General features: G+C 45.2%; 1 protein-coding gene across 2 annotated transcripts in view; it reads left to right on the top strand.

Moving 5' to 3' along the window:
• SCAF4 (SR-related CTD associated factor 4) overlaps positions 1 to 14,463 on the top strand; it is an 84,018-nt gene that overhangs the window by 42,938 nt on the left and 26,617 nt on the right. For both annotated transcript variants that reach the window (XM_063448024.1, XM_063448035.1), the window contains exons 18-19: positions 13,876 to 13,959; positions 14,138 to 14,308. In XM_063448024.1, coding sequence (XP_063304094.1) covers positions 13,876 to 13,959; positions 14,138 to 14,308 — 255 coding nt within the window. The remainder of the gene's footprint in view (positions 1 to 13,875; positions 13,960 to 14,137; positions 14,309 to 14,463) is intronic.

The following is a 14,463-nucleotide window of genomic DNA, read 5'->3' on the forward strand; positions in this document are numbered from 1 at the left end:
AGCATTAATTGTGTGGGTTCAGTGTCCTCTATGCAGGATCCTGTTGTCTTGAAGTAGTCTTATGATTGAGGTTACATTTAGTGATGTGGACTCTTGGCAGCTTAGGCTGCCTGGTGTTTTAGACTGAGGCAGAGAGAATGTGGCAGCACTAAAGTGTTCAGGTAAGTATGTCTACTTTCAACCTTTACATCAGTCGCTATCTTGGAAGTGGAAAGTTAACCCCACAAAAAAATAAATCGATCTGCTTGACACCGGTCTGCTTAGTTAGCATATTCTGCAGTGCTGTACAATTAGGGAAATCAAAGGGGAGTGCAGGCTGAGCGAACGCTTGAAGATGGTGATGCAGGATTAAAAAAAACCCCCAAAAAAGTGCATTTCTATATTTCACATTGAACACACCATGTATATTTGTGAAACATGGTGTATTCAGAATATATTCAAGTGATTTCCGGTAAGTGCAAATTTGCAAGACATGTTCACTTTAAAATGCGGAGTTGAGACAAGAGGTGAAGGCCAGAGAGAATTAAAACAATAATTTGTATGTATACAACACAGAGCTTAAAGGGACACTATTGTCACCAGAAAAACTACAGCTTATTGAATTTGTTCTGGTGAGTGGAATCATTACCGTCAGACTTTTTGCTGTAAACACTGTCTTTTCAGAAAAAAAGCAGTGTTTACATTACAGCCTAGTGATAACTTCATTGCCCACTCCTCAGATAGCTGTTAGAGATCCTGCCTGGGTCATGGCTGCCTAAAATGCATCCAAACATTCAGTGTCTCCTCCCACTGCATGCAGACACTGAACTTTCCTCATAGAGATTCATTGATTCAATTCATCTTTATGAGGAGATGCTGATTGACCAGGGCTGTGTTTGAATTGTGCTGGCTCTGCCCCTGATCTGTTTTTGTCAATCTCAGCCAATCCTACGGGGAGGCATTGTGATTGGATCAGGCTACCACTTCTGCTGATGTCAGCAGGCAGTGGCAGGTCTAAAGGAAACCGGGACAAAGCCAGCTGCTTCAGGCGTGTAAACAAATAAGATTTTACTATGTTTAGGGAGGCAAGAGGGGGGCAGGGTGGCTAGATGGTGGTTTTAACCCTAAAAGGTCAGGAATATATGTTTGTGTTCCTGACCCTAGAGTGCTCCTTTAAAGTTTTCCAAACCTTTCATATCCTAATTGAAGAATAAACACTAAAATAATGAACACTAAACTCATGTGCTGTACCCAATTCAGATATTGTGATGGCTTGGAACATCAAAGTCCCTCTAATCTTAAAAATTTAATTCATATAATGTTGTGATAAAGGGTTTACCAAGACCTAGCTGGTACATGAATGTTTCTCAAGCAAGAATAAGCACTGGTGAATAACAAAATGGACAGTATTTTACAGGAACACTATAGGGTCATACAAATGCATATTCCTCACCCTAAATGTCAAAAAACATGAGGGCCCCTCTTACCCCCTTAAATAAGCAAAAAAATGGGGAAGCATTGTGATTGGATCAGGCCACCACTTCTGAAGATGTCAGCAGACAGCTTGTTTTTCTAAGGCATGCAATTCTACAGCTTCAGGCTTGAATGCAGTAAGATTTTGCTATATTAATGGAGGCAGGAGGGCTAGATGGTGGTTTTAACACTATAGGGTCAGGAATTCATGTTTGTGTTCCTGACCCTATAGTGATCCTTTAATAGTATGTTTAACATGTTATTAGTGATGATTTGCATGTATGTATTTATTCCAATTTTGATTGGGACTTTAATGATTGAGAATATATATTTAATAATTGAATTAAAAATTGTAATGAATGCATTCGTGCAAATCATCATTAACAAAATGTTAACATATTAAGCTGTATCTGTATTGGAACCGCTAATGTTTTTTATAATTTCAATAGATATATAAATGCACATCACATCTATCAAAAAGTTAACGCAATGTAGAATACAAATCAATGTACATAAATATTTGCTCTAACAAAAAATATAAAGATATGCATTTGGTACACATTCCAAGCTGTCAAAGATAAAGTAATGAGTGTGAGGTGACCACATAGGGATCTTAGAGCGTCTATACCAGGGGTAGGCAACCTACGGCACTAGTGCCATGCACGACACTCGAGGTGTCTTTGCACGGCACTCAAGGCTGCTAAAGCCAAACAGGCTCTGGCCTATCAGGAGTCCCAGTAAAACCTCAGATATCGGCTAATACGAAAAGGTGGTGAAGGACAATCCTCAATTTATGCATTGCAGCACATAGAGTAAGTGATCTCAGATTACTTCATCCCAGGACTTGTGAATGGGAATCCACACTGTAGTAGAGCAGCTCGCAGTTGTTGTTGCAGCTCCTGTCCTTAACTTGTACCTGGCTGGCCTGGTCAACACTGGAACCCAGGGAAGCCACCCACACTGCTAGATATACACAGAAATGCAGAATAACCGCCCCCTCATACAAATAATACGAACAGCAACAGCCCACAAGCAAACATACACACAATCCACACAAACGCAACACCACTAACAATCCACATACATGCACACAACCCCACATGCAGCCTCTCCCATACAAAACCCCAAACAGCCCCACACACTACCAAACACGCAATGTGACATATCCATCCACACACAATTCCACAAGCAGCCCCCATACACAGCCCACATTCATATGTATCATACTTGATACCACAAACTACTCCTGAACATATACAATATAATGGCTCATATACGCACAAATACAACGATACAAAGCAATTACAGTATAACACAAGCAGAATACGGCTGCATACACGCCTCAATTTAAAAAATATAGGACCGGCACGCTACTGGACATCACAATCCTATATCGGCACAGTTCTGCTATAAGGTTGCCTACCCCTGGTCTATACAGTTGGTAGCAATTATAAACTTCTAAAATCTTGTGATCTTAATTGGTCTTTTTGCTGTTGATTCAAAGATTTGCAACAGAGTTGATCTTCCAGGAGGGTTAAGCCAAATGGCAAATGATTTAGGTAAGCAAGAAAAATGGTTAGAGCTGTGGCTACAGACATTTAATGTGGATAAGTCCAAGATAATGCATTCTTGAGTGTAAAAACCCAAAAGGCAGAGTATAAAATATTTAATGCAGTGCTAACCTCAACATCTGAGGAAAGGGATTTAGGAGTAATTATTTCAGATTACTCAAAGATAGAAACATAGAATGTGACAGCAGTTAATAACCATTCGGCCCATCTAGTCTGCCCAATTTTCCAAGTACTTATATTAATCTCTGGCCTTATCTTATAGTTAGGATAGCCTTATGCCTATCCCATGCATGCTTAAACTCCTTTACTATGTTAACCTCTACCACTTCAGCTGGAAGGCTATTCAATGCATCCACTACCCTCTCAGTAAAGTAATACTTCATGATATTATTTTTAAACCTTTGCCCCTCTAATTTAAGACTTGTTGTCCTCTTGTTGTGGTAGTTTTTCTTCTTTTAAATATAGTCTCCTCCTTTACTGTGTTGATTTCCTTTATGTATTTAAATGTTTCCATCATATCCCCAGTCTAGTCTTTCCTCCAAACTATACATGTTAAAGGAGCACTATAGCGTCAGGAACACAAACATGTATTCCTGACCCTATAGCGTTAAAACCACCATCTAGCCACCTTGGTCCCCTCATACCTCCTTAAATATAGAAATCTTACTTGTATTCAAGTCTGGAGCTGCTGGCTTTGTCCCTGTTTACTTTAGACCTGCCCACTGTCTGCTGACATCAGCAGAAGTGGTAGCCTGATCCAATCCAAATGCTTCCCCATAGGATTGGCTGAGCCTGACAAAGGCAGATCAGGGGCAGAGCCAGCACAATTCAAACACAGCCCTAGCCAATCAGCATCTCCTTATAGAGATGATCTGAATATTGATTCAGTAAAGGAGATTCATTGGAATCTCTATTAGGAAAGTTCACTGCATGCAGATGGTGGAGACACTGAATGTTTGGATGCATTTTTGGCAGCCATGACCCTGGAAGGATCTCTAACAGCGATCTGAGGAGTGGCCAGTGAAGTTATCACTAGGCTGTCATGTAAACACTGCATTTTCTCTGAAAAGACCGTGTTTACAGCAAAACGCCAGAAGGTAATGATTCTACTCGCCAGAACAAATTCAATAAGCTGTAGTTGTTCTGGTGACTATAGTGTCCTCTAAGATCCTTTAACCTTTCCTTTTAAGGTTTTTTTTTTTTTTTTTTGGTCCTGCAATGCATGAACCAGCTTAGTAGCCCTTCTCTGAACTCTCTCTAAAGTATCAATATCCTTCTTGAAATATAGGTAGACAATGTAATTGAGCAGGAAATGCTAGCAGAATGCTTGGTTGTATAGAGAGGTATTGGCAATAGAAAGAGGGAAATGCTTGTACCATTGTACAGAACACTGGTTAGACCTCACTTGGAGTATTGTACCCAGTACTGGAGACCGTATCTCCAGAAGGATATTGATACTTTAGAGAGAGTTCAGAGAAGGGCCACTAAACTGTTTCATGGATTGCAGGATAAAACTTACAAGAAAAGGTTAGAGGAACTTAACATGTATAGCTTGGAGGAAAGACGAGACGGGGGGGATATGATAGAAACATTTAAATACATAAAGGGAATCAACAAAGTAAAGGAGGAGACTATATTTAAAAAAAAAACCAAAAAAAAACTACCGCAACAAAAAGTGGTAGAGGTTAACACCGTGAGGGAGTTTAACCCCTTAAGGACACGTGACATGTCATGATTCCCTTTATTCCAGAAGTTTGGTCCTTAAGGGGGTTAAGCATGCGTGGGATAGGCATAAGGCTATCCTAACTATAAGATAAGGCCAGGGACTAATGTAAGTATTTAGAAAATTGGTCAGACTAGATGGGCCAAACCGTTTCGCTGTCACATTCTAGATTTCTACACTGCTCAAAAAAAATAAAGAACACTTAAACAACACAATGTAAAAACAAGTCAATCACACTTCTGTGAAATCAAACTGTCCACTTAGGAAGCAACACTGAGCGACAATCAATTTCACATGCTGTTGTGCAAATGGGATAGACAACAGGTGGAAATTATAGGCAATTAGCAAGACACTCCCCAATAAAGGAGTGGTCCTGCTGGTGGTGACCACAGACCACTTCTCAGTTCCTATGCTTCCTGGCTGATGTTTTGGTCACTTTTGAATGCTGGCGGTGCTTTCACTCTAGTGGTAGCATGAGACGGAGTCTACAACCCACACAAGTGGCTCAGGTAGTGCAGCTCATCCAGGATGGCACATCAATGCGAGCTGTGGGAAGAAGGTTTGCTGTGTCTGTCAGTGTAGTGTCCAGAGCATGGAGGCGCTACCAGGAGACAGGCCAGTACATCAGGAGACCTGGAGGAGGCCGTAGGAGGACAACAACCCAGCAGCAGGACCGCTAACTCCGCCTTTGTGCAAGGAGGAACAGGAGGAGCACTGCTAGAGCCCTGCAAAATTACCTCCAGCAGGCCACAAATGTGCATGTGTCTGCTCAAACGGTCAGAAACAGACTCCATGAGGGCCCGACATCCACAGGTGGGGGTTGTGCTTACAGCCCAACACCGTGCAGGACATTTGTCAGAGAACACCAAGATTGGCAAATTCGCCACTGGTGCCCTGTGCTCTTCACAGATGAAAGCAGGTTCCCACTGAGCACATGTGACAGACGTGACAGTCTGGAGACGCTGTGGAGAACGTTCTGCTGCATGCAACATCCTCCAGCATGACCGTTTTGGCAGTGGATCAGTAATGGTGTGGGGTGGCATATCTTTAGGGGGCCGCACAGCCCTCCATGTGCTCGCCAGAGGTAGCATGACTGCCATTAGGTACCGAGATGAGATCCTCATACCCCTTTTGAGACCATATACTGGTGCAGTTGGCCCTGGGTTCCTCCTGATGCAAGACAATGCTAGACCTCGTGACTGGAGTGTGTCAGCAGTTCCTGCAAGACGAAGGCATTGATACTATGGACTGGCCCGCCCGTTCCCCAGACCTGAGTCCAATTGAGCACATCTGGGACATCATGTCTCGCTCCACCAACGTCATGTTGCACCACAGACTGTCCAGGAGTTGGCAGATGCTTTAGTCCAGGTCTGGTAGGAGATCCCTCAGGAGACCATCCGCCACCTCATCAGGAGCATGCACAGGCGTTGTAGGGAGGTCATACAGGCATGTGGAGGCCACACATACTATACTGAGCATCATTTTAACTTGTTTTAAGGACATTACATCAAAGTTGTATCAACCTGTAGTGTGTTTTTCCACTTTAATTTTGAGTGTGACTCCAAATCCAGACCTCCATGGGTTGAAAAATTTGATTTCCCTTTTTTAATTTTTGTGTGATTTTGTTGTCAGCACATTCAACTATGTAAAGAACAAAGTATTTCAGAAGAATATTTAATTCATTCAGATATAGGATGTGTTATTGATGTGTTCCCTTTATTTTTTTTGAGCAGCATATATATAGCACAAAGTCAGAAGTTTACCTTTTATCTATTCTTGCTTACATCAAATGTCCATAAAGGAATAAAAAATTGTTTAAAAAAACAAACAAGAAAAACGCTTTAAAAAAAAAAAAGTATTCATTGTTTATAGAAATGTAACCTTTGTTTTGTAAAAAAATATTTTACCCTACTTTCTCTACTAATCAAGGTCACCATGACAACATAAGTGAGTGGTGCCCAGAATTTGTGATCTGATTAGACAGGAGCATTTGAAAGGTCTCGACTTTCACAGGCATGCTTCTTGGTTCTTTCTCATAGGAAGAGAGGAGACTGCCCAAGTTGTATATAAGGAATGCAAGAGGGTCTTGGACAAATTTAACAGTCAGCCCTGAACTCTTGTTTTGGTCTGTCAACTATGCAGGGCAGGGTTACAATTTTACAAATCACTGTAGTTATAAGTCCTGCTGAGATTTGGTTCACGGTACACTGTAAGCCTAAATAGGGCTCTCTTTACAGGAAGTGTTTATGGAACGCTGTGCAAGTCACATGCAGGGAGGTGTGACTAGGGTTCATAAACAAAGGGATTTAACTCCTAAATGGCAGAGGATTGAGCAGTGAGGCTCAAACTGCTTCATTAAGCTAAAGTTGTTCAGGTGACTATAGTGTCCCTTTAAACTAGAAAGGGGTGAACTAGAAGTCGTAGTTAGGAGAGAAACACAAAATATATAGAGGAAGCCCTACTTTTAATAGTCCTAAGGGGAAACGCGAGTTGTAAAAAAGGAAAGGGAGAGACAGAAAAGTATATGTAATATCTATAGAAATACTGCTGTGTTAGCCAAGATGAACAAAGCTACTAAGAAGGTCTGAACCTAAACTGAGCACTGTCCCAGGTATATCCAGAGGTAAAGGATACTGGGGTGTAGATGAAGGAGCCAAACCAGAAACTCATGTAAGGTCTGTCCCTATATCACCTCTGCACCGTGGACTAGCTACTAATGCCTACCTGAACCACTCTCTTCCTTAACTAAAAAAATAAATACAACTTTACTAAGCTAGTGCATATTAGTGCTACCAAGTGTAGTAAATGAAAAGCAAAAACAAATGGCTCCTTTTTTACAACTCCTGTTTCCCCTTAGGACTATTAAAGGTAGGGATTCCTCTCTATATTTTGTGTTACTCTCCTAACTAGGACTTATAGTCCACCCCTTTCTGTTATATTGTAATTTGTGGGTTATTACCCCAACTTTTAGGAGAGTAACAGTGGGCACCATTGGGACTTCTGGACATCAGCTCCTATCTACTTTATATTAGTTTTTGAAACTTTAAACTAGGCATTTGCTTGAGTGTTTTATGAAACATTTGCATTGTATATGTCCAGGTAATAGACTTGCATCTATTATTACTCCAGGAAATGTGCATGTCTTGGCATACTTCGGACTGCCATGAGTTGATTTTCACATGTGTATTTTGGGTAACTCACTAGTTTAAATTTGAATCCTAGGCAGGGGCGGACTGAGCACTCAGGCAAATTGGTCATGGACCGAGGGCCCGAGGCTCTAGGGGGCCCGCCCGCTTGCCTGCCATGCAGTAAAGTAATAGCTGGGCTGGGGAGTTAAACAATCTCCCCAGCCTGCAGTCAGTCAGTCAGGGGCCCGCACGGCACTCCGCGGGCCCCTGTTACCAAATACATATCCCCCATGTTTGGGCAGGCACAGTAAGAGACAGCTAAAGGGCCCTCCTAAAGACCCACTATGCTGTCTCTCACTGTGCCTGACTGGTGAGCAGAGCAGGAGAGCTGTCTAGTGCTGATCAGGCAGCTCCGTGCGGCTCCTGATAGAGGAAATGACATCATGTGTCAAAAGGTCAGGGAGCCTTGCAGAGCTGCCTGATCTGTGTTAGAGGCAGCACTTCAGTGAGAGACAGCATGCTCCAGTGCTGCTGGGAGAAAGATTAACCCCTCTGGCCAAAGGTAAGGCTCCTCTTCATCCAGCAGCTCCTCTTCCTTCTACCCCCTACAGCCCCTCTACCCTCTGCTGCCCCTTTGCCCCACTACCCCCTAGACCCTCTGCTGCTTCTCACCCCATACTGCCCCTCTACCCCCTGCTGCCTCCCACCCCTCTGCCTCCCTACTGCCACTCTAACCCCAGTAGACCCTATGCTGTCCCCCTGCTGCTCCTCACCCCATACTGCCCCTCTACCCCCTACTGCCCCCCACCCCTCTACCTCCTGTTGAATCCCTACTGCCTCTCTGCCCCCCACCCCTGCTGCCTCCCAACTGCCCCTCTACCCCCAGTAGACCCTCTGCTGTCCCCATGCTGCTGCTCCTCACCCCATACTGCCCCTCTACCCTCTGCTGCCCCCCAGCCCTCTACCTCCTACTGCCCCTCTACCCCCTGCTACTCCTCTACCCCCAGCAGCCCACTAAAACCCCTATACCTACCACTGTCCCTCTAGGTCCTGCTGGCCCCCCTGCTCCCTGCTGCCCCTCTACCTTATACTGGCATCCCTGCTGCCTCTCTACCTTATACTGGCACACCCCTCTACCCCCTGCTGCCCCTTTGCCTACTACTCCCTGCTGGCCCCCTTACCTCCTGCTGGCCCCTTTGCCCCCTACTCCCTGCTGGCTGCCCCCTACTCCCTGCTGCCCCTTACCTTCTGCTGGCACCCCCCTGCCCCCTGCTGTCCCCTCTACCTCCTTCTGCCCCTCTTCCCACTTACTCCCTGCTGTCCCTCTTCCCACTTACTCCCTGCTGCCCCTCTTCCCACTTACTCCCTGCTGCCCCTCTTCCCACTTACTCCCTGCTGCCCCTCTTCCCACTTACTCCCTGCTGCCCCTCTTCCCACTTACTCCCTGCTGCCCCTCTGCTCCCTGCTGCCCCTTTGCTCCCTACTCCCTGCTGGCCCCCTTACCTGGTGCTGCCCACCCTACCTCCTGCTTGTCCCCCTACCCACTACCCACTTACTCTCTGCTGGCCCCCTGCTGCCCCCCATACTCCCTGGTACTCCTCTACCCCCTGCAGCCTTTCTACCTACTACAACCCCTATACCCACCACAGCCCCTATCCCTTACAGCCCCTCTACCACCCCAGCAGACCCCCTGCTGACCCTCTAGCCCCAGCAGACCCCCCGCTGCCCCTCTACCCCCTACTGCCCCCACCCCTCTACCTCCTGTTGCATCCCTACTGCCTCTCTGCCCCCCACCCCTGCTGCCTCCCAACTGCCCCTCTACCCCCAGTAGACCCTCTGCTGTCCCCATGCTGCTGCTCCTCACCCCATACTGCCCCTCTACCCCCTGCTGGCACCCCCTACCCCCTGCTGTCCCCTCTACCTCCTTCTGCCCCTCTTCCCACTTACTCCCTGCTGCCCCTCTTCCCACTTACGCCCTGCTGCCCCTCTTCCCACTTACTCCCTGCTGCCCCTCTTCCCACTTACTCCCTGCTGCCCCTCTTCCCACTTACTCCCTGCTGCCCCTCTTCCCACTTACTCCCTGCTGCCCCTCTTCCTACTTACTCCCTGCTGCCCCTCTTCCCACTTACTCCCTGCTGCCCCTCTTCCCACTTACTCCCTGCTGCCCCTCTTCCCACTTACTCCCTGCTGCCCCTCTTCCCACTTACTCCCTGCTGCCCCTCTTCCCACGTACTCCCTGCTGCCCCTCTTCCCACGTACTCCCTGCTGCCCCTCTTCCCACGTACTCCCTGCTGCCCCTCTTCCCACGTACTCCCTGCTGCCCCTCTTCCCACGTACTCCCTGCTGCCCCTCTTCCCACGTACTCCCTGCTGCCCCTCTTCCCACGTACTCCCTGCTGCCCCTCTTCCCACGCACTCCCTGCTGCCCCTCTTCCCACGTACTCCCTGCTGCCCCTCTTCCCACGTACTCCCTGCTGCCCCTCTTCCCACGTACTCCCTGCTGCCCCTCTTCCCACGTACTCCCTGCTGCCCCTCTTCCCACGTACTCCCTGCTGCCCCTCTTCCCACGTACTCCCTGCTGCCCCTCTTCCCACGTACTCCCTGCTGCCCCTCTTCCCACGTACTCCCTGCTGCCCCTCTTCCCACGTACTCCCTGCTGCCCCTCTGCCCCCTGCTGCCCCTTTGCTCCCTACTCCCTGCTGGCCCCCTTACCTGGTGCTGCCCACCCTACCTCCTGCTTGTCCCCCTACCCACTTACTCTCTGCTGGCCCCCTACTCCCTGGTACTCCTCTACACCCTGCAGCCTTTCTACCTACTACAACCCCTATACCCACCACAGCCCCTATCCCTTACAGCCCCTCTACCACCCCAGCAGACCCCCTGCTGACCCTCTAGCCCCAGCAGACCCCCCGCTGTCCCCCTAGCCCCAGCAGACCCCCTGCTGTCTCCCTACCCCCTGCTGCCCCTCTAGCCCCAGCAAACCCCCTGCTGCTCTCCTACACCATGCTGCCCCTCTACTGCCCTGCTGCACCCCTACTCCCTTCTTCCCCCTACTCCCTACTCTACAGACCCTGTACCCCATGCAGTCCCTATACCCACTACAGCCCCTTTACTGCATGCACAAACCGCATGCCTATATATTCCTTACAGCCCTTATCCATTATTATATTATTTATATAGCGCCATCAGATTCCGTAGCGCTGTACAATACCCCACTACACCTCCTATAGTCCCAATACCCACTACAGTCTCTATATACCATGCACCCACTACAGCCCCTATATCCCATAAAACCACTAGAACCCCTGCAGCCTCTACAGCTGATATACCAACTACAGCCCCTAAACACCTGCATCCACTACAACCCTATATCCATGAAAATTCCCATGCCCACTACTGCCCTTTTTCCCTGCACCCACTACTGCCTTTATTGCTGTCTGCACTTACTACAGCCCCTATCCCCCTGAAACAACCACAGTCCCTATGCCTCCCCTGCAACTACCACAGTCCCTATCACTACCCTGCACCCACTGTAGCTTCTATTACCCCTTTTCCCCACTATAGCTTCTATTACCCCCTGCCCCCTCTATAGTCACTATTTTGCCTTACCCCCACTATAGCCCCTATTATTCGCTGCCCCCACTATAGCCTCTATACCCAATACAGCCTCTGCCCCCACTACAGCCCCTATAACCACTACAGTTTCTATGCCCCAGCACCCACTTCAGCCTATATTCCCCTGCCCCCACGGCAGCCCCATGTCCCCTACACCCACTACAACACCCCACAGTTTTTATCTACTTAAAGGGAAACTATATGCCAGGAAACATTTTTTATTTTTCCCTAGTACTATAGCTTCCTAAAGTGCCCCCCTCTTTTACAGGGTTAAGGGACCTGGGACACTGTACCTAGACCACTTCAATGAGCGGAAGTGGTCTGGGTGCCTATAGTGTCCCTTCATAGATACTCTGTATTTCGTGTTAGGATATGAGGATTCAAAGGCATACATATATTCACTTACAGTAAATATACACAGAAACATTCAATTCACTTCACATGCACATACAATCAAATATATTTTGAATCCTAATATCCCAACACGACTTACAGTAAGTATACACAGAAACATATATTCACTTTACATGCACACACAATCAAATATATTTTGAATCCTAATATCCCAACACGACTTACAGTAAGTATACACAGAAACATATATTCACTTTACATGCACATACAATCAAATATATTTTGAATCCTAATATCCCAACACGACTTACAGTAAGTATACACAGAAACATATATTCACTTTACATGCACATACAATCAAATATATTTTGAATCCTAATATTCCAACACGACTTACAGTAAATATACACAGAAACATACATTCACTTTACATGCACATACAATCAAATATATTTTGAATCCTAATACCTCACACAAAGACATACATATATTCACTTACAGTGAATATACACAGAAACATACATTCACTTTACATGCAAATACAAGGTACATCTACAACAGTATGTGTGTGTATATATATATATATATATCTATATATATATATCTATCTGGAGGGGGCCCAGGTCCTAATTTTGCCCGAGGGCCCAGGACTCTCTCAGTCCGCCCCTGATCCTAGGTATAATTTGATTTGGTTTTTCGTGTTCTTAAACTATAACAGCATGGCTGTAGTTACGAATGGGTGACTTGGCCCCATGCAGCTCCTCGTGACTTCTTTCTCTAATAATTGCAGGACTTATATGCGATAAAGGCAAGTCCTATTTCTATTTATTTTATTTTTTTTTCACTTCACATTTTCAGTTTCAGTACATGGGTATTTAAGCAACTTTTTCTTTAAAGCCAGTCCTTCAGTGTGCATAACTCTATGGTGGTCAAACTTTTGCAGAGCTATTATATCATATAGCAAAGAAAAAAGTTACATGCGCACTATCCCTATGCACATTTAAGTAACTCAAAGTTTTTTAGTATCACTCAAATGGCCATTCAAGTGTAAGTACACCTGCCACATCAAGGCAAAACCTCATAAAAAAATTCACTAATAATTCACCTTGCTGTCTTCAGCTGGGGTGTGTGGCAGCACTGTAACATGGCTGTATACAGTTATATAAAAGGAAATACACACATACAAACTTGCACTCATAGAGTAGCATTTATCAGAAACGCGCATGACTAGCTATGGTCATACTGTAAGCTTACAGAGCTTTAATTCATGCTAGCAACAACTCAGTATGTCAGCAGTGTTACTTACCATTAAGGTTCTCAAACTATCAAGTGTGTAGCGTTTAGGGAATATTCAAATGACTCTTAGTGATCCTTAAAGTTTAGAGAAACATTGCTAATATCTATAAACCTAAAAGGGTTAAAAAAATAAATAAAAATACATTGGATCGTTATTTGAATATAATTAGGTAACACATGATTTTTAGATGGAGGAGGAATCGTTCTTAACATGCGTTCCGACCTTGGATTAGAAATCCTTTTCCCTAAAGTGACAAACAGACTGTGAAATAAAGAGCGTTTGAAAATTAGATCTCTTTACAGGAAGTGTTTAGGAAGGCTGTGCACATTACTTGCAGGGATGTGTGACTAGGGCTCTAAAAACTATAAATTGAATTAACTCCTAAATGGCAGAGCATTAAGCAGTGAGACTCGAGGGGCATGATCTATACATCAAAACTGCATCATTATGCTAAAGTTGTTTTTGGTGATTATAGTGTTCCTTTCAGGCCCAAATACACTATCTGGAAAAGGGGTGCGTGCGTGCGTGTGCACTCTTTATCTCTTATATTTGGATTTCTGAATTTTGATATCCATCCAGCTATCTTGGAGAGGACTGTTTTTAAGGACTTCTTAGTCACTGAGTTTTTAGGCTGTTGAAGTATATTTACATTGCCACAGCAGATGTTAAACTGTCACATGTCTTCCTTTTATATCTACAACGAAAAAAACCTTTTAAATCTGTTTTCTGGTTTTAGGCTTTCTCCCACCTCCAGGACTACTTCCACCTATGACTCCGGTTTCTATTCCTCCGCCAACATCTGCAATAAACATCCCAACTTGTAAGTTTCTATATATTGATGAGAGCCCACGGTGGTTAGTATAATACATGTTACCCCCGCCTGTTTATTACAGTATTAGTATGTACAAAATATTTTTTACATTGCTGTAGCGGATAGAATCTAGCGGCTCTGACTGTTGCAATGATGAGCAGGTTTGTTTTGACACTTTGTTTCTTAGCTACAGCAGGTGGTCAGTCTAGTGATGCAACTCAAGAGCAGGCTCATGGAAATGCCATTCAAACCGCTCCCAGCAGAGAAAGCATTGATTCTGATGATAGTGGCAATGGATTTGAGTCTTCAGCACAAGGAGGGCCAAATAATGCCCCAGGGCCTGTGAACCCACATCTCGGTAAGTTACTTTCTGTTGAACTTTTAAAATTATTTTCGGGTTTACCTGTGATTTTTTTTAACATAAGGCGTGTTTGAAATGTGTTAAAAATCCCTTGTGATTGTCAACGGCATAGTGTTCTGCAGGGTATTGAGGCACGTTTTATCGATCATTTT

This window comes from Pelobates fuscus, chromosome 1 (assembly GCF_036172605.1).
Source record: "Pelobates fuscus isolate aPelFus1 chromosome 1, aPelFus1.pri, whole genome shotgun sequence".
Classification (NCBI taxonomy): domain Eukaryota; kingdom Metazoa; phylum Chordata; class Amphibia; order Anura; family Pelobatidae; genus Pelobates; species Pelobates fuscus.